Consider the following 27374-nt stretch of genomic DNA (forward strand, 5'->3'; position numbering starts at 1 on the left):
AGCCTACAAGCAGAGCCATCATGGCTAGCAGCTAGTTTTGAACAGTATATTTCAACATTATTTTTGAAGAGGATTAAAGGTAATTCTTTCATTGTTAGACCTCTTTCACCATTTTGTTTATTCTGCTCTATATGTTGTAAGAGAACTCCAGAAGTACAATAAATTGCAAGTTTTTATTTTAAAAAAATTAAAATATTTAAACATATCTGCAGTTATTCATTATTATATGTATCATGTAATCTCCATATAATGAAAGTACAACTACAAAGTTTGATCAAATTATCAACAGTTTGGTCAAATTATATATATATATATATATGCTATTTTAGGTGCTTTATTTCCTCAGAAGTTGTCACATGACTGACAGCATGTGTCTCTTGCAAGTTTTTCGGTAGCAATCTATTCTTCACTGCTTGCAGGCAAGATCTTCTAAGCATGGTACAGTATTTGTACTGAGACTTCCCAAGGAGGTGTGATTGCTGAGTATGTAACAGCCTCTCTGAACTCTTGATTACCCCTCTCCACAAGGTACATTTACTATATGGACGGACCATGAAGCAACTTCTAAAATAGCAGGTAGCAGCTGCAAAAAAAATATTCCAATGTGTCCTACAACAGCTATCTGTAAAAGCTTGTTCATTTGTAATTGGTTGTTCCATGATAATTAATTTTCATTCTAAAGGGAGGGAAGCTATTTCAAAACAACAGTTTTCATCCTTTTCAGTGAATGCTGTGAAAATGTTCAATTGGTAAGAGTGATCCCTCACTGTCTCAGTTCACGCTATGTGACCAGTAATAGGAAGCACTGTAAATACCCTTCATTTGCCTTTAGTGATACCAGCACACCAGCTAAACCTGTCTCAGTATGAAGCACTGTGATGTTATCACATCAAGCATGAATGGCTGTGATCACTTGAAAATGGGTGGTGGTGGTACTGAAGCAGCAGCAAACAGTACGGGAATCAATGTCTATGAACAGCCATAAAACGATAGGATGAATACGTTAGCCATAGCTAAATCTCCTCAAGCCTTATTAACGTGGTAACTCAGATTACTTTTAGCTTGTTTTATTATGGTATATTGTACAACTATCTCCCATTCAAAATCAAACTGGGCAGGGTTGAGCAATCAGTCATTCGGGAAAAAGATGCTGCTCAAGAAACTCAAACTGAGCTTTAATTTCTTCTGCTCAGTATTAACTCAATGTCCCCCAAGTGTAGACATTTTGAGAACCAACAGAAGTCAAAACACACACACACACCCCAACCTCAACCCCACAGGCTGCCAGAGACTTTCCACCAGCAGAATTTCCCTTTATTTTTTAGTTTATTAATAGGATACATAATGGAGGCACTTATCTCAAAACTGTTGGGAGATGAGGAAGAGACGGTCCCACAGCCCCTTCACTCACGGTAACACGAAGAGTCAACAGGAAGCAATAAGAGCAAAGTGAATTAAAGTAGAGGTCCATGCTACCAAGGCAAATGCCAGCTGTTTGGTAAGTGAACAGTGGGCAGTAAGTGGCAGGAAGTTACGACATGCTCTGCAAAAGAGGGCCAAAGCCCACAATGGTGTCTTTGGAAGCAGAGGGGCATTTATAGGAAGGCAACACTGGTTATTAAGGCAGTCAGCATATCATTCCAGCAGTAAAGGCACAGAGTTAGCACTGTCTATGGAAGTGTCATACCCTCCAGGACACAAAGCAAGGAACTACTGCCCCAGGAAGGCAGAAAGGGAGGAGGCCACTGGAAGGAAACATTGAAGGCGGGTGGTGTGTGTGTTCCTATTCCTTTTGTCTCATCTCAGGAAGGGCTGAGGTATCCCTGATAGGTTTGTATAATGAGGGCTGGGTTTAATTGATGATTCTTTTTTAAAAATCTAGAATTTATACAAGTATTAATACAGTCTGTCTTTAGGAAGAAATATATACAACCACAGCCCAGGGAGGGCAGAGTGCTTTACTAATGCTGTTGAGAAGGTTCCAGTGTTATTCCACAAACTCTCAGGCTCTAGATATGGAGCGCCCAACCAAAACACACACACGCACACACACAAACTCTGATGGACCACAGACTCTAATGGGAGCTTCTGTGGGATAGTGGGACCTTGCAGCACTAGTGCCATGAGGCCTATTATGGACATCGTTTGCATGAAGAACCTATCTCAGCCTAAAGACAGAGGTAAGCTGCAGTACAGGTGATCTCAAGGAGAGGATGTTTCTGTCATGGCACAAAGTCACTCTTTTGATTAAGGATGGAAAGGCTTTCCAGCAGACCCAATCCATCAGGGAACAGCCAGTTTATAGCTTGTAAGGGCTAAGACATCCTGCCACCTGGATGTCTTCCTGGTGTAAATTAGGAGGGACCACCAATCACGCCTTTCCAGGCCACAGCTGGCAAGGCGAGCTGTTTCCGTTTAAGCATAAGCACTGGTTGTGTAGAGGGTGGTATGGTATGCAAGTCAGCATTATACTTGAGGCTTACAAGCAACCCAGCGACTTCCTCTTCCCAATTATTCTGCTTGGCAAAGTCTTGCTCCAGTTCAATTAATTGAATGTATAAGCAATTTGCTATCTGCAGTCCCATTATTTCATTTTTTCTTCAAAATTATAACATTGAAATTAACTAATCAAATTTTGCATTGACATTTATAGAGAGAAAGAAAAGGTAATCAAAGGGGGAGAATTTATATATATTATAATACAAATAAATCCATAGGCTGGGGGCAGTGTGGGGAAAGAGGTGGACAAATCTAATCAACATGAATGGCAAAAGGAGATTCTATGTGCTTAATTCACAAGTGTTGGTGGAAATGCAAACTCCCTATTTTCACACATTCACAAACAAACCCTCCTTTCTGTATTTTCGGCAAAGTGCAAAAAAACCCTCCACAAAACAGAATACTCCATGTTCCCATGTGGAATGGGTCTGGTATGGCCACTGGGAGAAGGTGAAGAAACTACCCCCTCCCCCCATTTCCCAGAGGAGAAGATTCCTTAGCCAAGACCCAAGGACAGAGAGGGAACTACAACAAGGAATGCTTGGCCTCTCAGAGCTATTTACAGGCAATCACCCAACAGCACCCATCCCATGGTGACGGCCACTGTGGTTGTGCTATGGGGGGAATATGGGGGAGAGGGAAATGGGCCTTGGCTACAGTTGATCATAATTGCAAAGAGCTCTTTTACAAAAGAGATAAGGCATTTCTCTCCACGAGATAGTTAACAAGCAACAGCTCTCCCTCGTACTGGTAGTGGTTAGTCTAATAAGGAGGGCTCCGCAGGTCTGATAATGGTGGGCCGGTTTGGTGCTGCCGGCGGTCTTCTGCTGCAGAGAGAATAACACAGAGGGAGAGAAATAAACACCAGGAAAGGAAGAACTGGAGAGGCAGACATCACCATAAAACATTGGTAAGTGAAACCAGTGCCCACATGTCTGTTGCCCATTCCACTACCCCAGTTCAGCTGGGGAATTTCTATGCCCTGAATAGCTAATTTTGTGGCACATTTAGCTAACAAGCAGAGGTAGTAGAACTCATCATCATCATTATTCTTTAGACAGCTCAGAACTACTCATCCCCACCCTCATGTGTCAGCTGTTTAGAAAGAACATTTGCCTTTGGTACAACGGGGTGATTCAGGTAGACACCAAAAGCTGGCTTGCTTCTCTTTGTAGGTGCCCTGGGTGAACATCAGGCCAGCTATGCTAGAGATTGGCTTGTCCAGCTTCTCTAGTAAGCAAGACAGATCTTGTGATCTGCTCCAGAGGCCTAATGGCTGGTGCCAGGGAACCCACTTGTACCCGTTTTTCCCCACTGCCATGTTATCTTGAGTCTCCATTATATACTAATATAATCAGGGCCGTGTACAGGGTGATTATCTATATAAAAAATCCTGCATGAAGGGAACCCAAATTCTGCAACAAGAAAAGCTGAAGTCTGCAAAGTGTACATTATACAAATTTGCGTGAACTCTCTTACATTCTAAAATTGTGCATTGTTTATTCTGCTTCTGCTAACAACGTGGAGATGGGTATACACTCCCTAATGATTCGAAATGTATTCAGCAACCCCTCTGATTTCAGCAGACATTGGTCACACACTTTCACCCACAAGAAGTGGAAATGTACAAGCAACACTGAAGGCTGTGGTTCTCAAGGAGCTAAATTTTCTGGCTAATATCACATTCTACAACTTTTTACACTCTTGCAGAACAGCAGCACAGATATATTGCTCTGGCTTCTTCCCACACAGGTATGGAAAGGGTGTTCCCAGTGCAGGTGCTTGCCCAGCAGCTGGATGGAAGGCACTAAATGGACTAGCTCCACATGCACCATGACAAAAACATTCCCATTCTGATGAGATACAAAGAGTGGTCATGACAACCAAGTATCTGGGGGAGAGTGGGGGCAAAGATCATAAAAGGAATCTTGGCATTGGTTTTCATCAGGATTCCTCGAACAAGTATGCCAGAAAGGAGTCTGCATATATTTTGCTTGTTTGCATAATTTAATCAAGGATATTGAAGCCCCATTCCTGATCACTGGAAATTTTGTTCAACAATAGGCTGGTGTTGTATTCTATGAATAATAAGTTTGAGTCATAAAATTGGTCTGAACAGGGCCCTGTAGAAAGGGGGCCGTGAGAGAAGGAGGAGGAGGGAGAAGGAGAAGTGAAGGAAGAAGGAGAATAAAAGCTCTTTAAGACTCCACAGTGGTTTTGTCTCATGAATAAAAATGGGGTAATTATAAAAGCTGGCTTCTGGGACATCACCAAATTTTTTTTTTCAAATACACAGCTAACCTATCTCTGAAGTCATAAGAGCTAGGAGTTTAAGATGAAACCTGAAATTCTCAAGGAGCTAAATTCTGCACCTTTTCTGTTCTCATGAGAAATAATCATACAATAAACCAACCAATTTTCAAGCACTGCTTTAGGATCCCTTACCTGGGCACGCCTGGAGGGATACTGGGTGGAACACGTGCTGGCCGTGAAGGAATCTGAGGTGGAGCTAAAAAAGGGTCATTATTAGTAATAAATGCACTTTGCGGTCCAGGGCGTGAAGGAATGGGAGGTGCCACGAAAGAGGAAGAGCCTGCTGCAGGTACTGGGATCAAAGGGGGGCCTGGCATAGGGCCCCTCACCGCTGGGGGTCTCCCTGGTGGCAACACAGTAGAAGGAGGCCTGCGCTGTGGTGTTGGGCTGCAAAAGAGAGAAGAAACCATCAAAACAGGTAAGCCAAGTTACTACAGTTCCAGAGAACAGAATTTCAAATGAAGCCAATATAATCAGTTTCAGCCAAAAACTCTAAATGGTAAAGTGTGAATTTATGCTTCCCATTCTGTACAAGACAGTCATTTTGTACAAATGGACCAAACAAAGTTATTTGAAGTCCCTGCAGGATGCCACTGACAAAAGAAGAATTAAGACTACCAACAAATGTAGATCAAGAATTATGCATCTAGATCAGTACTGAAGTCACATGGAAGTTGGGTGAAAGGTAGATCCCCAAGCTTTTCCTGGAGTTCTGGAAAGGAAACAACTCGACACAACACGCACTCGTGATATGTCACTTGCAACTTCTGACCTTGCTGGTTTTCCTACTTCCATCCCACACATATGACACAAAAGCACATCAGAATCAGATGACTATCAGAAACCCAACTCACCTGTGCCCACTAGTCCCTGCCTGCAGCCATGTGTCATCCACAGGAGGAGGAACTGGTGTTGAAATTGTGCTGGTACTGATATCTCCAATTATGTTCAAGGCCTCCTTCAGGGCATGGTACATTCGCAACATGTCATCCCTGCGCTGTGCCTGGTCTGCAGACTCCTCCATCAAGCTGTTTTGGTCTGCAGAGGAGTACAGGTACGCCAGCAGCTCCGAGTGGATGAAATCCTTGGTCTGTGAGTCACGGTGGGGGACAATAGGTACACAGAAGAGGTAAAATCTGATGGGCTGGCTGTGATATATTCAGGCTTGAGCCAAACTAGTTTCTTAACCCTGGTCATGTGTTTTATCTGCAGTGGTGAGGAGGATATATACACTTGCCTCTGCCACTGGTGAAAAGATCATGGGTCACTGGGACACTGCACCCCCTCCCTTCTGGGAAAATAACCAGCCTGGATTCAGCCATCAGCAAGAGTATGAACACCCATATCTAATTTTCATTGTATTCAGCAACCCCAAGAGCACTGTATTTTGAATTAAAACTGCTGAGAAACATTTGGAAACATTTTTTCAGAGGCATGCTGCCACCAGTCCTGGAGATGGTACAGCAGCTAGCCGTTAAGCCACTGAGTCTCATTCTCCATGCATTTGTGAACTCTCTTCTTAAAGCTGTCTCAGTTGGTGGCACACACTCCTTGCAGATGACATGCACGCCATCTTCCCTTGATATCTCCATCCCATCTAAAATCAGTCTTGTGCATCCTGTTGAGGGATTATGTGCAAACCTGATTTCGAACAAGATGGAGAAGCATGGCAAACAAGATCAGCAGGAAATGGACTGAAATATAGAACCAGTAGCCACAAACTTGAGACTAAAACTGGTAAACAGCGCAGCAGAATGGTAGAACAATCTGCTTATCCCCTGCCAAAATAAAAATAAAAATCCAACCAATACTCACATTATTTATCATTAGATGCATTATTGTCTTTGGCATAAGATCCCGGATAGACTTGTTGATGATCCCAACATACGAGTCAACAAGATTGCGGATGGTTTCCACTTGGCGCTCTAGCTGAGGATCCATGGAAAAGGTGTTTTCCTGGGCTCCATCTTCATTCTCCACCTGCATGGAGGAAAATTGGACAACATTAGGTATGTCTAATCAGCCCTTCAGGTCATTATTTGACCAATTTATCCAGCAATCACAGCAGGGTTTAGGTTGGAGTAACTTGGGAGTTGGGCTCCTACCCCAGTAGGGTGGGATAAAAATCTAATAAATAAACAAACAGATTGGCCAGCAGTCAATTTAATGAAGACCTGAAATTCAGGGATTAAAATACTCCCCTCTGCCCTCCCTCGGCATTGCACAATTATTCTGGGGCGTAATTCTTGCACTGTGTAGTATTATGGCTTGCTTTTGTTGATACAGGTAAAATTATAGTAGGTCAAAGCTGAATATAAAATGACTGACTGCAGGAAACAAGTCAGGGCTGGAACTCATAGGCAAAACACAGCCTGACACAAGGCCAGAGATGGTACATAGGTTACATAATGTATAGAAACTGCTGACTGGGTATCCAGTTGTGCCATTTGTTCTTAAAAGTGTTTTGTTGTGGTTTTTGGAAAAGCCGAGATAATTTTTGCTATTGACATAGTCCTACCACTTGCAGATACGAGGTGTCTTTGGGCAGCTCGTAGAGAGCCAGTGTGGCGTAATGGTTAGATGTTGGACTACGAACTGGGAGACCAGGGTTCAAATCCCCACACTGGGTGACCCTGGGCCAGTCACTGCCTCTCAGCCTCAGAGGGAGGCAATGGTAAACCCCCTCTGGATACTGCTTACCATGAAAGTCCTATATTTTTGTTGTATTTTATAATGGGATTTTATTGTATATATTTGTATTTCTTTGTTGTACACCGCCCAGAGAGCTATGCTAGTGGGGCGGTATAAACATTTAACAAATAAATAAATAAAAATATTCATAGGGCCGCTATAAGTTGGGATCGACTTAAAGGCAGCCCATTTCCATTTTGGGCAGCTTGTACTCTCCATTTTCCATAGAAGGATCAGGTCAGTAAGACTCTGATGTTAGTCTGGCCAGCAGAACTGAAAGGAATTTATTTTCTCTCCCAGGTGCTTAGAGTGCTCGAGTACTACCTCTGATCCACTGTGACAACTTGGTAAGTCACACAGCATAATTCAGGCATATTTACTAAAAAAGAAATTAAGTTCAATGGGGCTGATTCCTAAGTAAATGTGCATAGTATTGCATCCTAATCACATTGTTTGAGATAGCTGATAATATTAAGAGGTTATTAGGCAAAAAAAAAACCTTGTTGTTTAAGAATGTACCTATAGCCAAGATATATTTCTATCAAACTTTAAAAAGTGGCGAAATTGGGCAGCTATAGTGAATGCACCAGGGGAGCAGGAGACCTGACCTCCTCTCTGAGATATTGGACTACCCTACAAATTTGTCAGAATGCAGACACAATTTGGGTTGGTCTGTCACAGTCCAACGCACTTTCTATGTACCTTGGAAGAATTTGGGAACATGTACCGCCACTCACCATATGCTCAGAGGCAACACCTGCCATCTCCAAAAATGGAGAATTACATTTTTGTATGTTTGTTGGTGTTCATCTTCCTTTGCTTCTTTCCTGTACTACTGTTTCTACAGAGAATCTAACCTAGACAATTATATTTCTCTCATTATTCATCTTAGAAATCTGTATCAAATTTATTTTCACTAATTTCAAGGCCTCTTCATCAATGTCATATATTATTATTATTATTATTATATCCCACCCTTCCTCCCAGAAGGAGCCCATATAATGGTGAAGACAGCCTTTTGTGTTTCAGTTTGGTAACATGTGTCTCTGAGCATATGGTGAGTGGTGGCAACACCTGCCATGCAAGTTGTGTTTGCATTTTGACAAATTTCTAGGGCAGTATAACTCAGAGAGGAGGTCAGGTGTCCTGCTCCCCTGGTGCATTCACTATACCTGCCCATTTTTCCTGCTTTTTGAAGCTTGATAGAATTATCAGTTGGCTATATGTATGTTGGGTTTTTTTTGCCTATTCTAGTGAATTTATCTGCTTTTTAATCTGGGAGGTAAGAAATGGGATCCTGTGCGAGTTTGCTGAGAATGGATTGATCATTTGCATGTTTCAATGGGATTTACTCCCCTGCAATCATGCTGAGGACAGGTGAAACTGACCACAGAGGGATGGGGAAAGGAGGAAGGACAGGGGTAGGGGAAGAGAAGGGAGGGGAGAAGAAAGGACAGGGGGGAGGGGAGGGGAGCAGGGAGGAGGGGAATGAGAGGAGGAGAGGTGTGATCATTTGCATGCTTATTGAGTTCAGTGGGATTTACTCCTGTGTAATGATGCTTAGGATAGATTAAACTGACCATGGGGGGGGGAGGAGAAGAGCGAGGGAGGGCTGAAGTGGGTAGGGGAGGAGGAAGAGGGAGGGGAGGAAGAAGGGAGAGGAGAGAGGAGGAAGAGAAAGGCAGCCATGATTATTTGCATGCTTATTGAGTTCAATGGGATTTACTCATGTGAAATCATGCTTAGAATAGGTAAAACTGACCATGGAGGAGGGGGGGAGAAGGGGAGGGAGGAAAGTGGAGGGGAGGGGGAGGGAGAAGATTGGGTGGGTGGGCACTGGGTAGAGCAAAAGCTCCTTTCCTTTCCACAAGGAAACCATTGCAAACAGTATCATTGTTTGTCAGGGTTTCCCCCACCTTTGTATTCTACAACAGGAGCATGTAGTCTCCCTCCCAAATTTAAACCAAAGCTGTCTCTGGTCACATCCACACCAGACCTTTATTTCACTTTAGACAGTCATAGCTTTCCCCAAAGAATCCTGGGAAGTGTAGTTTGTGAAGGGTGCTGAGAGTTGCTAGGAGACACCCTATTTCCCTCACAGAGCTGACTGTTAAACCACTCTGGCCACTGGAGCTCTGTCAGGGGAATAGGAGTCTCCTAACAACTCTCAGCATCCTTCACAAACTACACTTCCCAGGATTCTTTGGGGGAAGACAAGACTATCAAAAGTGAAATGAAGGTCTGGCATGGGTGTGGCCACCTGATCAGCCAACCCAAACAAATGTGAGTCTGGCTTTTAGAACACTGACGGTTCTTACTGAGCATGCCCAACATTATAATAGACTTCAATGTTAAATTTATTAAATTAATTAAAAATCAGCCATACATATTTTTCAACTTTTAAACTGCAGAAGATGAAGGTCATGGGTATGGGGGACAAGGTCAGTAACAGGATTACAGATACTCTCTGAACATGGCTGGTTTTTAATTAATTTCAACAAATTATGAGACCACTGACAGAAAAAAGTCCAACAGGGGTCTGGATTTCCCCCCTCCCCCTTGTATTACACTTTGAACTCTCAATTCTCTCTGTTTTGTGTATCGCCATGAAAACTTAGAGGGTTGTTAAGCAAGTGTTTCTGAGTTGAAGACTATACGTTTTGTAAGGTTTTGTTTTGAAATGAGTTTATGGGAAGCAGCAGAATGGCATGGGGGGTATTTTCAATTTAACATTGCAGAATGCGAAAAATCCATGCTGGCCACTCCTATGTCCTGAAGCAGAACTAGTTACATGCAAACTAATTGAATGGGCAACATCTTTTATTGTCATACTGGCTGAATGGAAAGAAAGACCTTCCACTGAAACTGTTCATTGCCTCTCCATCAATTCCCCTCGTTCATCACACACTGATGAAATGCATCCATTCTCTCAACCTTATTTTGTTCCCCTGTATTTCTGAATGCTGTTTCTTGGGTAACTGAACTGCCATTCTTTTCACCATCCAAAAACCATACTGATCTTTTTATTTAATCCTCCCACCCCCATGTTACAGAGAGCTGACTGGCCTCAACAAGAAGTCAGGCATTTAGTTTTGCTGGTCCCATGCTCTTCCAGCAGAGATTCAGCAGGCATCCTCACTTCTGCATTTCAGGAATCTGTTGAATACCTTTGATGTTGACAGGTCTTTTAGTTTTTATTTTTATTAGTCACAATGATTATCTGTATTTTTATATTTAAAATGGTGTTTTATGTTTTAACGTTGTAAATTGCCCTGATATTTTATATGGTAGTATAGAAATAAATAAAATGCATTCTGTCAGTGAACCACTGGAAGTTCATTGTACTGTATACCAGGTAAGCCTTCCCCATTACCTAGGGAGGTGGTGGGCTCTCCAACACTGGAGGCATTCAAGAGGCAACTGGATAGCCACCTATGCCTTAAGCTGGATTCCTGCATTGAGCAGGGGGTTGGACTAGATGACCTTATAGGCACATTCCAGCTCTACTATTCTATGAATCTATATTTTGGCCATAACCTTTCCCATCACCTAGCAAGCTAGAACACTACATAAGCATACAACAAAACCAAATCACAAAGAATGTCACAAATTTGGAGGTCTCATTATTACAACAGTTAGGCAATGAAACCAGTCTGCTGACAGGAGCTGCAGAATTCCCATTAATGCAGAAGCATGAAATAAGACCCAAATGGGATTTTTTTTTCAGCTCAAGTGGGTCCCTTTCCAGTAGCCTCTTGCATACCTGACCCAGAACTTCAATCTGCGCCTTGCATCGGTTTGCTCTTCCCCAGACTGAGCATGCCCAGCTTCCTTCCCAAGTCTTTGGAAATGGCAGCGGTACTTTGTTGCCATCTGTAAAGTTCTGGGATTGGCCCACGGAAATTCCTACTTGCATCCTTCACTATACTTATATCAAGACTGCTTTTCACATCTAGATTGTCACTGCCTTAATCATCAGCTTCAGGAGGTGGGGGTGGGCTGACAATAGCTGAAGTTTCTGCCGACTTTCTCTCTTGGGGAGCAAACTACCCCATTCAAGGCTGGGGTACCCAACATGACACAGTCCCTAACTGATGTCTTCAGAATTCAGTATAAGCCAACCTGAACTAGCCAGAGCAGCTCCCAGCCAGAGACAACAGCAGCTAGTAGGAGATCCCTCATTCAGTAGCACCAGTACCGGACTGTCAGCATACCCATCCCTCTCTTCCTGATAAAGGATTAAGCAGAAATGAACATTTACTTGGTCTTTTTCAGGGTAAACACCAGCACGGAGGAAGGAGGCTTTCCAGCTGTCCACATCTTCCTGAGAGTCGCACGCAAGCTCAATCTGGCGCAGGTCTTTATATACATTCCTAGATTAGGGGTGTGGGGAAAAAGATAGTGGGAGAATGACAGATTTCATTGGACCAGCAAGTCCATTTCATACAATAAGTATCCTCTAATAGGAATGTTATGCATATTTACCTTTGTTTACTAAGTGCTTTGAAGTTTTGACTAATTTCTACTGTCACAATAGAAGGTAAGAGTGCAGGAAGATCTGATAGATGGAACGGAGTGCTGCTCTACTTAGTCAATCTGTGCCCAAAATAGTTGTGTTTACTAAGTCTAATACGGTCTTCATTGGCTTTTTGCTTCCATTTTAATATCTTCAATAACACTCTAAAACTGGGGTGGGAAGCCACTTTTGTCTGGTGGTCCAGATACAATTGTGGCCAATCCTCCAAAGGTCACATTTGACAGATGGGACCTGGCCCTGGCCAAAGCAGCAGATAGCACCAAATTTAAACAGTACCACCTGCAAGATGTGCTTGCAAACAAACCATCAGGAGAGCACTCTAAGGTTGGCAATTGTTCCTTTGCAAGTGTGACTTTACTGTCCCACACCTGACATCACATCACCAAGTGAGTGACAGGTGGTTATGCCTAGGGGGAATCAGCCTTGCAGGCCAAATTAGAATGACTGTTAGGCCTAATTAGGCCTGTGGGCTATGCTCTAGACCAGTGTTTCTCAACCGGTGTGCCTCCAGATGTTGTTGGACCACAACTCCCATCAGCCTCAGCCAGCATTGCCAATGGTCAGGAAAGATGGGAGTTGTTGTCCAACAACACCTGGAGGCACACCGGTTGGGAAAGGCTGCCTAGACCATCACCACTTTACTACTTTCCTCTTTGGTTTTACTTTCTGCTTGGCCGAGTAAGACCTATCTGTCATACTTTTTCTTAAGGACTTCTCTGGAAATCATCCAACTGAGCCAAGAGAAAAAAATGATTCTTCGCTATGTAGTCTTTTAAAGAACCAAGTCTCCCCACCACAATTCAGGCTTTGCCAAGAACCTGTCTCAGACAGCTCCAACCCCAACAACTAACATGGACGGAGAACTCTTTAAGCTTGAATAGTCAACAGGCAATGAGCAAATATATTAAAGATAACTGAAGACATTGCTGAAAAAAGTGTCAATACTTTGTCAGTCAAGAACTCTCTTTGAAGCATATGACAAATGTCACCAGCAATTTGTCCAAGTACTATCATCCTGTGCCATGCATGTATCATTGCTGTTTGTTAAACCTGGATAGAACATGCAGCTCGCTTCTTGCGTGTTTGATTTTATTTTAATTTTTTTAAAAAAGAAATACACAAAGTAGTTGACCACTTCTTCTCAAGTCTCTGCACTTCTGTGAGATGAGCACAGCATCTTTCTAACAAGATTATACATCTGAATTCAGCCTAAGGGCCTAAAACGACTTCTCATGAGTCTGAAAGGAAAGGCAGATATGCACAGTCATACTTCTCTTACCTTTGCTCAGTGTTAAAGATAGCAAATACGTGCTTGTTGGACATGAAGCCTTTCTCCACATCTCTAATTTTTAGGTTGTCCAGAGGGAGCATGTATTTCTTCTCCTTCTCCTATGAGGATAAAAAAGGTGAAATGCTCACAGAGTCATACACGTTGGTTTGTTCTAATCACTCAATAGTCCAGCAGGAAGAACACCCTAAAAAGGTATGATCTTGGTCACCTGGAATAGGGGTTGGGGATATGTGATGACTGTTTATTGTACTATCTGAAAATTAAAATAAAATTTATAAAAAGATATGTTCTAAAATATTTACTTGACATGCAAGATGATTAGATGTAAACAAAACCCTGACATATCCAGATTTGGCAAGGGCAAGGTATTAGCCATGCCCATGTCAAGCTTCAAGCCTTTAACTGAGGCCTAGAGAGTCTGATTCAAAGTTCACCCACTTTTCTCATATTTGCTCTTAAAGAAGGCTTCCATCCACAAGTATGTTGCACTGACATCCTTCACTCTATTCACACTTGGGCTGACAAGACACCCAATATCCTGGGAATTCCAAATTGTTCTATAGTTAACATTATTGTAATAGGTCAGTATTTTAATTCTCCTAATTTCTTTTTACTACTGTATTAAGAACATAAGAAGAGCCTACTGGATCAGGCCAGTGGCCCATCTTGTTCTCACAGTGGCCAACCTGATGCCCATGGGAAGCCCGCAAGCAGGACCTGAGCACAACAACTCTCTGCCCTCCTGCGGTTTCCAGCAACTAGTATTCAGAAGCATCCTGCTTCTGACGATGGAGGCAGAGCACAGCCATCATGGCTAGTGGCCTTTGATATTGTTACCCTCCATGAATTTGTCTAATCCTCTTTTAAAAGCCATCCAAGTTGGAGGCCATCACTGCCTCCTCTGAGAGCAACTTCCATATCTACTGTATGAAGTGCTTTCTTTAGCTGTCCTGAATCTTCCGACATTCAGCTTCACTAGATGCCCATGAATTCGTGTCATTGAGAAATACTTCTCTCTAACCACTTTCTCCATGCCATACATGAATTTATAAATTTCTATCATGTCACCTTACTCGCCTTTTCTCTAAACTAAAAAGCCTCAAATGCTGCAACCTTTCCTCATAGGGGAGTCGCTCCATCCCCTTGATCATTCTGGTTGCCCCCTTTTGAACCTTTGCCAGCACTACAATACCCTTTTTGAGGTGAGGCGACCAGAACAGTACACAGTATTCCAAAAGCGACTGCACCATAGATATGTACAATGGCATTATGGTATTAGCAGTTTTATTTTCCGTATCTTTTAACGATCCCTAGCATGGGATTTGCCTTTTTCACAGCCACAGCACACTGGGTCAACACCTTCATCGAGCTATCCACTATAATCCCAATGTCTCGTTCCTGGTCAGTCACTGCCAGTTCAGTCCCCATGAGCGTAAATGTGAAATTAAGATTTTTTTTGTCCCAACATGCATCACATTACACTTGCTCACATTAAACTGCATTTGCTATTTTACTGCCAATTAACTCAGTTTAGAAACATCCTTTTGGAGCTCTTCATAATCTCTTTTAACTTGGCCACCTCACTGCTCACCCCTAACTCTAGATTTTTTATGAACAGGTTAAAAAGCACAAGTCCCAATACCAATCCTTGGGGATTCCATCTTCTATATCTCTCCATTGGGAGAACTTTCCATTTATTCCTACTCTCTGGTTCCTGCTGCTCAACCAGTTCCTGGTCCACAAGAGAACCTCTCCTCTTATTCCATGACTGCTAAGCTTACTCAGGAGTTTTTGGTGAGGTATCTTGTTAAACGTTTTTTGAAAGTGTAAGTACACTATGCCAACTGGATCACCTCCATCTATGTGCTTATTGACATTCTCAAAGAACTCCAATAGAAGTTCTGCATTCTGGCTCTGCTTCAGCAAGGCTTAGTCTTCTATATGCTTGATTATTGTATCTTTAACAATACTATCTGTTTTCCTGGGACAGATGTTAAACTAATCGGCCTGCAATTTCCAGGATCCCCCCCCCGGATCCCTTTTTAAAGATTGGCATTACATTGGCCACTTTCCAGTCCCCAGGTATGAAGGAAAATCTGAGGGACAAGTTACATATTTTTGTGAGAAGATCAGTGATCTCACATTTGAGTTCCTTTGAGAACTTTTGGGGGGATGGCATCTGGACCCAGAGATTTGTAAATTTTTATTTTGTCTGCTAAGCCTAGGACTTCATCTCTTATCACCACTATCTGCCTCAGTTCCTCAGACTCCTTTTCTGCAAAAGTTAGTTCAGGCATAGGGAACTGCCCTATATGCTCCACTGTAAAGACAGATGCAAAGAATTCATTTAGCTTCTCTGCAATTTCCTTATCCTAATTTAGCCCAGCTTTGACTCCCTTGTTGTCCAAGGGTCCAACCGCCTCCCTATATGGTCTTCTGCTTTGAATGTGTTCAAATAATTTTTTGTTGTTGGTTTTTATGCTTTTAGCAATGTGCTCCTCAAATTCTTTTGTCTTCTTGCATTTCTTTTGCCAGAGTTTGTGTTCCTTTTTCATCTCATTTGGAAAAGACTTCTATTTTTTTGAAGGAAGCCTCCTTGCTTCTAATAGCTTCTTTGACGCTGCATCATCCTGGCCCTTTCCCGACCTGCAGGATACACTCCGGCTGAGCTTCTAATATTGTGTTTTTAAGCAGCTCCGAAGCACTTTGGAGTGATTTGACCTTCTTGACTCTGTCTTTCAATTTTCTTTTTACCAATCTCCTTATTTTTGGGAAGTTTCCTCTTTGGAAGTCAAATATGACCGTGTTGGATTTTCTTGGCAACTGGTCATTTACATGTATGTTTAATTTAATAGCACTATAGTCATTGCTCCCAATCAGTTTGACAACACTGACATTTCACACCATGCCCTGGGAACCACATAAGATAAAGTCCAAAGTCACCAACCCTCTGGTTGGTTCCATGACCAACTGTTCTAGGTGTCGTGACCCCCACTGGGAGAGAGTGGACAGGCGGGCGCAAGACAGAAGATGAGGACACGGACTGGGACAAATCACCTGGGGAGGGGCTGGCAGCAGAACAGACTTAGAGGGTGGCCCAACTCTTGTCTTGGACTCCACAGCCCCCACAACTCCAGACACCTGGGAGGGAGCTCAGTCAGGCCTGTCAGACACTTCCCAGATGGGAACACCTCCACCTCCCCTGCCTGAACTGACAGTTAGCAGCCCCCCTCCATCGGAGGGGGAAGACGAAAGACTGGCAGAAGCACCACCTTCACCCCGCTCTCGGACACGCTCGAAGAGGAAATTCAACAGACTCAACTAAAGAGGAGCCTCTGTTTGCGGGCACGCACTCCCAACCTACTTAAGCAGACTTGGGGGGGGGGAACCCAGTTGCTGAGTCAACGTCTGTAGTCATGAAGTCATGCTTAGCTAGTGTGAAACTAAGTTCCTAGAAAGAGTTTCATGAGATGCTCTGCACTGCAACTGTCTATTACTTTAATAAAAAGAAAAAACACCACTGTTGAGACCAAGTGTCTCAACTTCAGGCAGGACCCTAGAGCACCGTCATTTAGGATATCTAGGAATTTTACCTCTTTGTTGTGACTGGAACACATATGTAGCTAGTCTATGTCAGGGTTGTTGAAATCACCCATTACTACCACATTCCCTAGTTTCAATGCTTCTTTGATTTCTTTGTTCATCTCAAAATATCCCTTAGCATTTTGATCAGGGGAACGTCCCCAGTTCTAAATTATTCCTATTGCCTGGTACTACCACCCACAATGATTCTGTGGAGGAATGTGCCTCTTTTGTGGTTCCTAGCATGCAGAATTCAATGCCCTCTTTCATATATAGAGCAGCACCACCTTCAATACATCTTTCCCAGTTCTTCCAATATAGATTTTATCCAAGAATAACTGGTTTAATCCATTCCGCCAGGTTTCAGTTATGCTCACTATATCAATGCTGACCAAGCACTCCAGTTCTCCAGTCTTGGTTTAGCTGCTTCTAGCATTAGTGTATAAATATTAATATCTGATACAAGTCATTTAGGTTTTGTCTAACATTTCACTGATATTCAGATCTGCCAGAGAGGGCCTGGATGGGTTTGCAAGACTGTTGCCTAGCCTTTCTGGAGCATCATAAACCCAGCTGAAAGAAAGGGAATGGGAACAGAAATGGGGAAATGACTCAAATTTCTTGTAGCTGGCTAGGCAAACTGTGCTGCAGGACTAGAGGAAGGACTTCTACCAATATATGTCAACATAGTAAGTCAAATTACTAGAAGGAGTCTAGTGTTTTTTTTTAACAGACTACCTCAGTGAAGTTTATGGACCACTGGTGGTCCACAGGTCAGTTTGGGAACCTCTGCCATACAGGACTTTGGATTGGATGAGGTAGTGTAGAAATAATAGATTTGGGAAAGTCAGAGCAGGACTTAAAAAAAAAAGGCTTCAGCTACTGTCACTTACTTGATTGTTTTGAGTATATAAATGTTAAAGGGCAGTTCAGAGGTTTTCTAGAAAAAGGACAGAGTTTTGCCTGTGGAAATCTGTTGCAACCTCAGCCATATATATAATACACCAGCAGTTCCCAAACCCTTTTCCCCCATGAACCACTTGAAAATTACTGATCTATTTCCTAATGATGAATTTCTTAATGATTTTTCTCCCTGTTGTAGCAATTGCAGTATGCTGTACAAGATGTCGTATGGTTTTTTAAATGAAGCTTGTGTACCATTGGCAGTCCACAGACCACAATTCGGTAACCCCTGCCATTCAGGACTTTGGAGTGGATGAGGTAGTGTAGAAAGAAGACTTGGGAAAGCAAAAGCAGGCTCCCTCAAGCTTTTAGCTGCAGAACCTGGCTTTATTCTATAACAAGTTGCAGGCTAGCACTGGTGAGAAGGCCCCCATGAGTCACACAGAGCAGCCTCTCTAAAAAACCCACATCTGGAATTGTTTATAGCTCCAGATGCTGCCTGCCTCCACACACACACAGAATCCCCAAAGTGACGTTTTTCTTTATACAGAGGCCACAAACCTCACACCCGCCCCCTTGTGATTTCCTGAACGGCCCCAACTATTTTCCAGTCTGGATTCAGCTACAGACTTTGCCACGTCAGAGAAGACAAAGTGGGTTTTTTCATGGAACTGCTCTACTTACAAGCTATGAAAGGAGAACAGAACGGGATTACAAGGAAGGCAAGCTTCTGGATTCTAAACCCGCCTGCCCAGTGTTCAGACTACCTGTTCAGGAAGCTATAAAGGTGTACAGTAGTCTGCACATTGGTTAGACTGGGCTTGGATGAGCATCACTTCTGGGGTGCTGGTCATTCAGGTAAGCTCCTGCTTTAGGGACTTTTGATGCTACTGAGATTCTAGACCTAGCAAGAAGTTGGCTAATTGTACATAAATGGCTTATTCCCTCCTTTGACAATCACAAAAGATGACTTGAGAGTCCTGTTCAATCCCCTGCCTATTCCAACTACGCTTGCTTTACGATGTAGTTCCTAGGGAAGCAGATAAATGCAAATTCAGTTCAACCAGCAATTCAGTTCCACAGTCTTGTCTATACAGGGCCTGCTGGTTGCCACCTTCTGGACAAAAACTCTTCCAGAGAGGCCTCCCACCCAGGAAATGGTGTGCCAGTAATTTAGAAGGGATTTAATTATTATTATTATTTTTGCCTCACTCTACGTTTGTTTTTAGGGCAAAAGCCTCTAGCTGTGCAGCAACCCTACTGAAGGAAACATCTGCCTTCAAAACTAAGAGAGGTCTGGGTCTAGCTAGCTTTGCAGGGTGGGTGGTTGCAGACTGTGTGCACACAAAAGAATCCCTTGGTGGAGGAAGAAAATGGTTCAAGGAGTACACGCTTTGCACTGCAGTTGCTCAACAGAGCCTGCTGCCATTCAGGTTCAAAGGCACTAAGGTCCTGTAAGCAAGCTGTCTTTAAAGCTTAAGGGTAGGATGATATAGCAGAAAGAACAAATTGTAGGAGTAGAAGTACTGACTTGCTTTCAAATGAGAGTGACTTTTGGAACAGTGCATGTTGAGCAAAAGGTGAGTAGGGTCACCATACAAAAGAGAGCCACACACTCCCTGTAATGTGTGCCTTAAGACGCATCCAGTTCTACACACACTCAAGAAGCTTTATTGTTCTCAGGGGTGGGTATCCAAACACGCCAACTTTTGCTGAAACTTGCCGAGTTTGCAAGATGTAGCTGAACGAAATGTAACTCACCTTTTCCAAAGTAAGCTATTAAAAAACATGATGGTGTGCCTGCCCATGATCAGTGCCCACAACTTAAAACTTTCACATTCTTTAAGATCTGACAAAAGAAAGCTCAGAGAAAACCTGTATTTAAAAAGTGAGGGCTATCCCCTGAGCCCTAATGTTTTACTCACCCCTCTACTTTATGACACAGAAATTAAATAATTAATTGAACTGCATAGACTACTTTTAAACCATCCTTACTTTTGACTTTTTGACCCATCCTGTTTATTAATATAAAAGAAAACATTTTTATAATTAAATAGTAAAATAAGAAGATAGTTTTTAATTGTCTAAGCCAGGGGTTCCCAAACTGTGGTCTGCAAGCTTCATTCAAGGGCTTTGCAGTGTATCTGTGGATTTGTGATTGAAGATAAGAGCTGGCACATCCATCACATAAATTTTTTTAATCGATTTTTAATAGTATTTTTACTGAGTCTTTTATTTCTTATTTTGTATTTTATTGTACACAGAATTCAAATTGTAATAAATAAAATACATTTTATAAAAAATAGTTAACTGATTATTCAGTCACCTTAACGATTATTTGGGTTTTTTTAAAAGGTGTTTTATGTTTCAACATTGCACACTGCCTTGATATTTTATGACATGGAGGTATAGAAATACTTTAAAATGAATAAATGAAGCAATAAAAATACAATTAAAAAGCATACAGCATCTAGCACGGTGTATTACAATTGATATAACAATCAGAAAAATCATTAAGTTGTCTGCCAAGACCCTCACCAATTTTCAAGTGGTCCATGGGGGAAAACGTTTGGAAACCACTGCTCTAAGCAATGCTCTTTATAGAGCCAGCCTTATCTCTGTGAAGATAGCTTTTAGGCCTGGATACCTGGAAATCACTTCTCACTTTCCAGGGAAAAAGCTATCACTCAGGTAGGAGGTCTTGTCCTCTGAACTTCCTCCAACTTCAGCCACAATCTTCCCAGGTCTCTGCCTTCCAGCCCTCACTATTCTGCCTGCTCACATTAGTCAATGTGCTGGGTAGACAGAAAAGTTGGTGCCAAAGTGGCTAGTAGAAAAGAGGTTGGGCGCAGCTATTCAGCCTGCTTAGCAGCACTGTCTCTGGTACTACCTGCTAATAGCACATAATGTCTCTAGTCCCTATGGATAGAAATTGGCAAGCTACATTCTCTAGACAAAATCTTCCATGCAAGCCACTAGCTGGCCACAATTTTAAATTTAGAGTAATGGAGTCCTTCAATAATTTGCCAGCCAGGTGGATTCACCAAATATAAAGTCAGAGAAGGGGAAAGAAAACGATGGGAAAATCACACGTGTGGCATGCTATACACCCAGGCAAATCACTCTCTATTGCTTCTAGATGAAAAGTGTCGAGAAACACCTTCATGACTGTCAAGCAACCATTCACATGATCCCCCCCCCATTTCCCTTTTCTGCTTAACAATTAGTGGCCTACTGGCATACCAGACAGGGCTATCAGTGGCTACTAGCCACAATGGTTATGCCATGCCTCCAGTGTTGGAGGCAATATGCCTCTGAATGCCAGTTGCTGGCAATTATAAATGAGTAGAGAACTATTATGCTCAGGTCCTGCTGTGGGGCTTCCCTTAGGCAACTGGCTGGCCCGGGAGGACAGGATGCTGGACTAAATGAGCCACTGGCCCGATCCAGCAGGCTCTTCTTATGTTCTTATGAAAGTTATGTGGCTGATGCCATTGCATTTGATTCAATGTAGCCACAATACTTTCTCCTCTATCTAATGAGAGGGGCTACCACACAAAAGAGTGAGTGGATGTTTGAGGAATTTAGAGGCAGGGATGGCCCATTAACTCAGGATGGGAATGCCTCACTGGCCACCCTAGCTGCAAAAACTAGCCACATGATGAGGTTTTCTTCCATCCAAAATTGAACTTTCACTATACTCACCTGTTTTGCACTTGATTTAATATGTAACTTTAAATAAAATGTCTTAACATTTAGCACAGCATAACATGCTTATAGGTTCTCTATATACATGAGTGCAATTTTATCTCCCCATTAGTTTCCCCAACACTTGGAAAAACATTTCCAACTGTGTTTAGAAGTTTGCGATTTTTTTATGGCCAACAAGATTGACATGTTTGGAGATTTATGTTGCTTCTCCATCTGTTTGCTCCTAAAGTGTTGCAGCTACATCCCTTGTTTTGCATTTATTACACCACAGAATATCACCTAAAGATATAACAATATTCATTTGTTCTAAGTATATCAATACCTCATTATTCTAACTAATTCTTTTACAAAAATTGAACAGAACTTTGCTCCACTATGGAGGCCCTCCTCCAAACTCCTTTGCCATCTAAGGTGCGATTGCTGGACATGAGAAGTCTTCTCAGTTTTGGCTCCCACACTACTGAACAGCTTACCTTGACAGGTTTGCCTGGCCCCTTCACCGCCTGTTTTTTGGCAGTGTTCTATTAATATGGCCTCTTGCGTATTTGATTTGTAAGTTACATTTATTGTAGAGTTGTACCCAACTAAATCATTGCACATGCAGACCATACCAAGAGCAGATGAGAGGGGTGAGCAGGGGGAGGAAAAGTTCCATTTTGCTCACAGAACTTGCTCTGCTCGTGCAATGATTTAACTGGATACAACCCATCATCCTGAAATTGGTTGCTAGCCTGCCTTGATCGGATAAAAACATTTTAAATAAGTTCTCTGGTATGCTTTAGATCTAAAATATGTAAATGAATTCTTCCATATTTTTCAATGACAATACCACACAATTTGGATGTAAGATTCCTATGTTTTATGCTCCATCTTTCTTTCAGAAGCTGCAATGTTGAATTTTTTTACTGATTCTGTTACAACTGAGCAGTCAGACTATTAAATAATATTTTAGGATTAAGAAATCTTTGATGTAAAAAGTTAAATTGTTTACAAATTCACTCATGCATCAAAACACACAGAAACTCTAAGTTAAGGTTCCCACCTTAACTTCTCCACAATGTAAGCAGTAAACATACATAAACCTGCACTGTTTCATGTACTGTGCTCACCTCTAGCTTATCTTCCATGCACATACACTCTCTCTCGGTTTTTCAGCCACAATCTTTTCCTCTGTAGGTTGAGGGAACACTGAAGCTCAGGATACCATGGACCACAGCCACTTAACTGCACAATGACTCCCTGCATTCCTTACATATATTCATTTGAGTTGAAGGAAATGGTGTATGTTAGTTGTGATGGGCTGCATGTTGCTGGAAGGGGGGGGAAGTGACACAAGACTAGCAGAAGAGAATTGTAGTAAACTACTAGTCAGACACCAGAGCAATTTGCATGCCAAGAAGTGCCCACCTGGCAGTCTAAGCCGCTTATGCTGGAAAGACTGAGGCTGGGCAGGGAACAAAAGGAAAGCTATAACATCCACATCTTCTGTAAACCGCCCAGGGAGTGTCAGCTATGGGGAGGTGGATAAGTACAATAAATACATACATAAATACATAAATCTACTGGAGTCCCCAGTGAGGTGTCCAGTGCAACGTCTGCTGCAACTTCTTGGGAACGGTTTCAGTTGATGCGGCCTGATGACGTGGACAAGGTGCTTGCGATGATGCGGCCAGCAATGTGTCCTCCTGACCCTTGCCCTTCTTGGCTTATTAAAGCTTGCAGAGGGGGTTCGACCGAGTGGATCCAGGGTGTGGTCAACGTATCACTGTGGGAGGGAGTGGTCCCAGCTGCCCTGAAAGAGGCGGTGATCCGACTGCTCCTGAAAAAGCCCACCCTGGACCCACTGGTCTGCGACAATTATGGACCGGTTGCAAATACCCCCTTCTTAGGGAAGGTGATTGAGAGGGTTGTGGCGCAGCAATTGCAAGTACTCTTGGATGAAACAGATTATCTTGACTCATTCCAGTCTGTGTTCAGGCCTGGTTATGGGACTGAAACAGCCTTGGTCACCCTGAAGGACGGCCTTTATCGGGAGAAGGACGGGGGAGTGCGACCCTGTTACTCTTACTTGATCTCTCAGCTGCTTTTGATACCACTGACCATGGTATCCTCTCCTGGACTGACTTGGTGAGATGGGTATCGGAGGCACTGTTTTACAGTGGTTCCAATCCTATCTTCAGGGTCGTTTTCAGAAAATAGCATTGGGTGATTATCTTTCAGCCCCCTGGCAGTTGTGCTGTCCACCATGCTGTTTAACATCTATATGAAGCCCTTGGGAGTGGTCATCAGGAGATTTGGAGTGAGGTGTCAGCAGTATGCTGAGGATACCCAGCTCCATTTCTCTGTAACATCTGAATAGGGAGAGGTCATGCAAACCCTGGACCGATGCCTGGACTCGGTGGTGGGCTGAATGAGGGCCAATAAACTGAGTCTGAATCCTAGCAAGACAGAGACACTGTGGGTTGGTGGTTCCCGAGTTCAGATAATTAGTCAGTTGCCTGCTTTGGATGGGGCAGTACTCCCTCTGAAAGAGCAGGTCCATAGTCTGGGGTGCTCCTGGATCCATCTTTGTCGCAAGAGGCCCAGGTGACCTCAGTAGCGAGGAGAGCCTTTTACTAGCTTCGGCTGGTAAGACAGCTGTGGCCATTTCTGGACTGGGATAGCCTGACCACTGTTGTCCACGCACTGGTAACCTCCAGGCTGGATTACTGTAATGTGCTGTATGTGGGGCTGCCCTTGAGGTTGGTCCAGAAAGAAGGCCAGGCCACAAAGGAAGAGTACAGACAGGTATTACGGAATTGCCAGGATGGTGTCAGGAAGGCTGAAGCTGAGAATGAGCTGAGGTTAGCGAGGGATGCTAAAAGCAACAGAAAAGCTTCTTCAAGTATGTCCATAGTAAAAGACAGAGAAAATAAATGGTGGCACAGCTACTCAATGAGGAAGGCAAAATGATAACAGATGACAAAGAAAAGGCAGAAGTGCTCAATTCCTACTTTGGCTCAGTAGCCAAAAAAGGATCTGTGACCCTCCCGGGAAACATGAAGTAGAAAGGGCAGGATTGGAACTTGAGATTGATAGACAAATGGTCAAGGAATACCTAATCACTTTGAAAGAGTTCGAATCTCCAGGGCCCGATAAACTGCATCCTAGAGTATTGAAGGAACTGGCTGAAGAACTCGCAGAACCGCTGTCTATTATCTTTACAAAATCATGGAGGACTGGTAAAGTGTCGGATGACTGGAGGAGAGCTAATGTTGTCCCTATCTTCAAAAAGGGCAAGAAGGAAGAACTGGGGAACTCACAACAAACATCGGAAATGAGGTAATGATCATTTTTCCTGTCTCCCCTTATTCAGCCAATCTTTACCCTCCCTATTTAAGATGAGGTCCTGAACATGAAGCTTGCCCAATGGAGAAGGTAAAGGAGATGAAAGCAAAGTGAGCAGGCAGGGAGTTAGGAGGGGGGAGAGAAGGGAGGAAGTCAATGGACACGTGTGGAGTGAGAGGGGGTTAAGAAAGGGAAGGACAAAGGGTTTTTCTTCCTCCCACACCCACAATTCACCATGAGTCCTCTCTTCTCTGTTATTGCACTCTCCGCAGTCTCTCCACATGAATCCTTGCATACAGAGGCTCATACCACAAACAAAAAAGATGGTGCACTTTGTGGTTATGTGATTAACAGAACAAAGTTTGTCAAAGTCTTAGAATATTACACAAGTCCATTTTTATTTTTTTTCTTTCAAATTTTCACAGCATCAGCAAGTGGGCAATTTTAAAGGTGTAGGCAATACCACACATTTCAATATAGGCACATGTGTGATTTCAAGGGTTTGAACTGAGTATCTACAATGCAACCAGGTCACCACTCAACGCAACAATACGCCACACATAAATTACGCACCTCTTCATCCTTGTACCAAGACAAGCTCTCTGCTGTCAAGACGAACCAATACTCCTTAGAGCCACCTTTCATGATGCTAATGTTGTTGATGGTCAGCCAGCCTCGTCGGATGACCTAGAGAAAATCAAGGAGTAGGTGGGGAAGGAAGAACAGGTTACAGGCTATCTTGGAGAACAAGATGGATGGGGTTGCTTTGCAGTCAAGAGGACTGGCACAATGACTTAAGATTCTTGCCCTAGCTGCAGCAGGACGCTAGACAGGGAAGGCATTCACACTCAGCTTATAGCAGCATGGTTCTGGCAAGACCTGAAGCCCTTTGAAAATTCCTGCATACAACGTAACTCTTACCTATACACTGGCTCTGAAATACTAGTCAATGACAGCCTGGCTCACGATTGCAAAATTCCACAGTATCGCCAACGTTAAGGAAGCATCTCATCAATAAGAAATCCTCCAAGACTGAATTGGAAGCACGCATTAACATTTAATGTGACCAAAATTCAAATCTAGAGCTCTTTGTACTTGCATAAAAAAAGGCATCCAAGATGTGATAGACCTGTAAAGTAGAACTGTCTACATGCTATGATAACCAGGACTCTGCAGCAGCAGAACTAGAAAGATCACACACACAATCAACCATGCACACAAAAACAAGAAGCAGGAATAACTAATACGGAGTATTGAAGAATTCTGTTGAGCCGCCCAGTGTTCACTGACATATGAATTGATGCTGCCAGAAAAAAAACGGTCAGGAGTTGCTTCTCTTTATGGAAATATGCCTATAGGTGTCAATGAGGTGCCTCACAAATGCATAAAGAGATAGTCCATGGCACTGAAACATATCAGTGTGAACACCACAAGAAGCAGCTTACAGCACCTGGAAAAATGCAGGCAGCACCCACAGTACACTGGTGGCAATCCTCAAGTACACGGCTGCAACTTAAAAAGCAGCCACACACCTAGTGAAACTTTATGAGGAGAAAAAGGGAGGCACCTGAACAAAGCTGTACAGTATGGCCCCACTCATACAGCAGGTTAGGTTCCAGACCCCAGCCGAAAAGCGAAAACCACTGAAAAGCGGGTCAGCTGTAGCACGGGGGTCTGGAACCTAACCAGCTGATTGCGCTGGAGAAGATCAGCTGATCTTCTGCTCCTCCGGCACGATCAGCTGGAGTGCAGGGGTCTGATCGCGCCAGAAGAGGAGATCAACTGTAGCGATCTACAGCTGATCTTCCCCTCCTCCGGCAAGATCAGCTGGAGTGCAGGGGTCTGATCGCGCCAGAAGAGGAGATCAACTGTAGCGATCTACAGCTGATCTTCCCCTCCTCTGGCGAGATCAGCTGGAGTGCGGGAAGCTCCACCCCCTCTCCAGCTGATCGTCCCACTGGCGCCATATTAGCGGAACGCCAAAAAGCAGGGCGCCAAAAAGCAGGGCCCTACTGTACTGATTTGTGTGGGCCATACCATGCTTATAGTCAATTGTTTCCAACTACCTTTGCTCCTATTTGCAGATAGTTACTTTGTCAACGTCTTGCATTTCACACTTGTAGCTAATGACACACCCTCTGTTTGCCTGAAAGACAGCTCCCTACCTGAAGAAGTTATGCTAACTTCACAGGTGCCTCCACTAGAGCTGTGAACAAAACTTTTGGGGGCTGTTTCACTGCTATAGTCCAACTAACCACCAGTTCACAAAATGAAAAAAGTAAATGAGCTTAATATAGTGAATTTATTTATTAAATTTAAGTATATTCTGCCTCCCAGAAGGAGCCCAGAGCAGCAAGCAAAACCACTAAAAACACTCTAAAACATCTTAAAAACATCTTAAAACAAAACACCTTTAAAAACATATTAAAACATTTAAAAATATCAATACTGATATATCGAATACCAATATTGATGCTTTTTCTGCTTCTTGGTGGGATTATTTGTTCTCAAAACATTTGG

General features: G+C 43.0%; 1 protein-coding gene across 12 annotated transcripts in view; it reads right to left on the bottom strand.

The window, feature by feature from the left end:
- Window positions 1-224: 224 nt before the first annotated feature.
- The window catches only part of DNM2 (dynamin 2), a 100575-nt gene continuing 73425 nt past the window's right edge, over window positions 225-27374 (bottom strand). For 4 of the 12 annotated variants that reach the window (XM_061583562.1, XM_061583475.1, XM_061583513.1 and 1 more), the window contains 7 exons: window positions 25428-25541; window positions 13320-13429; window positions 11765-11876; window positions 6628-6792; window positions 5667-5902; window positions 4945-5199; window positions 226-3326 (listed from right to left, as the gene is read on the bottom strand). In XM_061583562.1, coding sequence (XP_061439546.1) covers window positions 3257-3326; window positions 4945-5199; window positions 5667-5902; window positions 6628-6792; window positions 11765-11876; window positions 13320-13429; window positions 25428-25541 — 1062 coding nt within the window. In that variant the 3' untranslated portion in view covers window positions 226-3256. Of the gene's footprint in view, window positions 3327-4944; window positions 5200-5666; window positions 5903-6627; window positions 6793-11764; window positions 11877-13319; window positions 13430-25427; window positions 25542-27374 lie in introns of all 12 variants that reach the window. The other 8 variants (XM_061583541.1, XM_061583571.1, XM_061583494.1 and 5 more) reach the window with 4 other exon arrangements.

This window comes from Rhineura floridana, chromosome 1, assembly GCF_030035675.1.
Source record: "Rhineura floridana isolate rRhiFlo1 chromosome 1, rRhiFlo1.hap2, whole genome shotgun sequence".
Taxonomy (NCBI): Eukaryota; Metazoa; Chordata; class Lepidosauria; order Squamata; family Rhineuridae; genus Rhineura; species Rhineura floridana.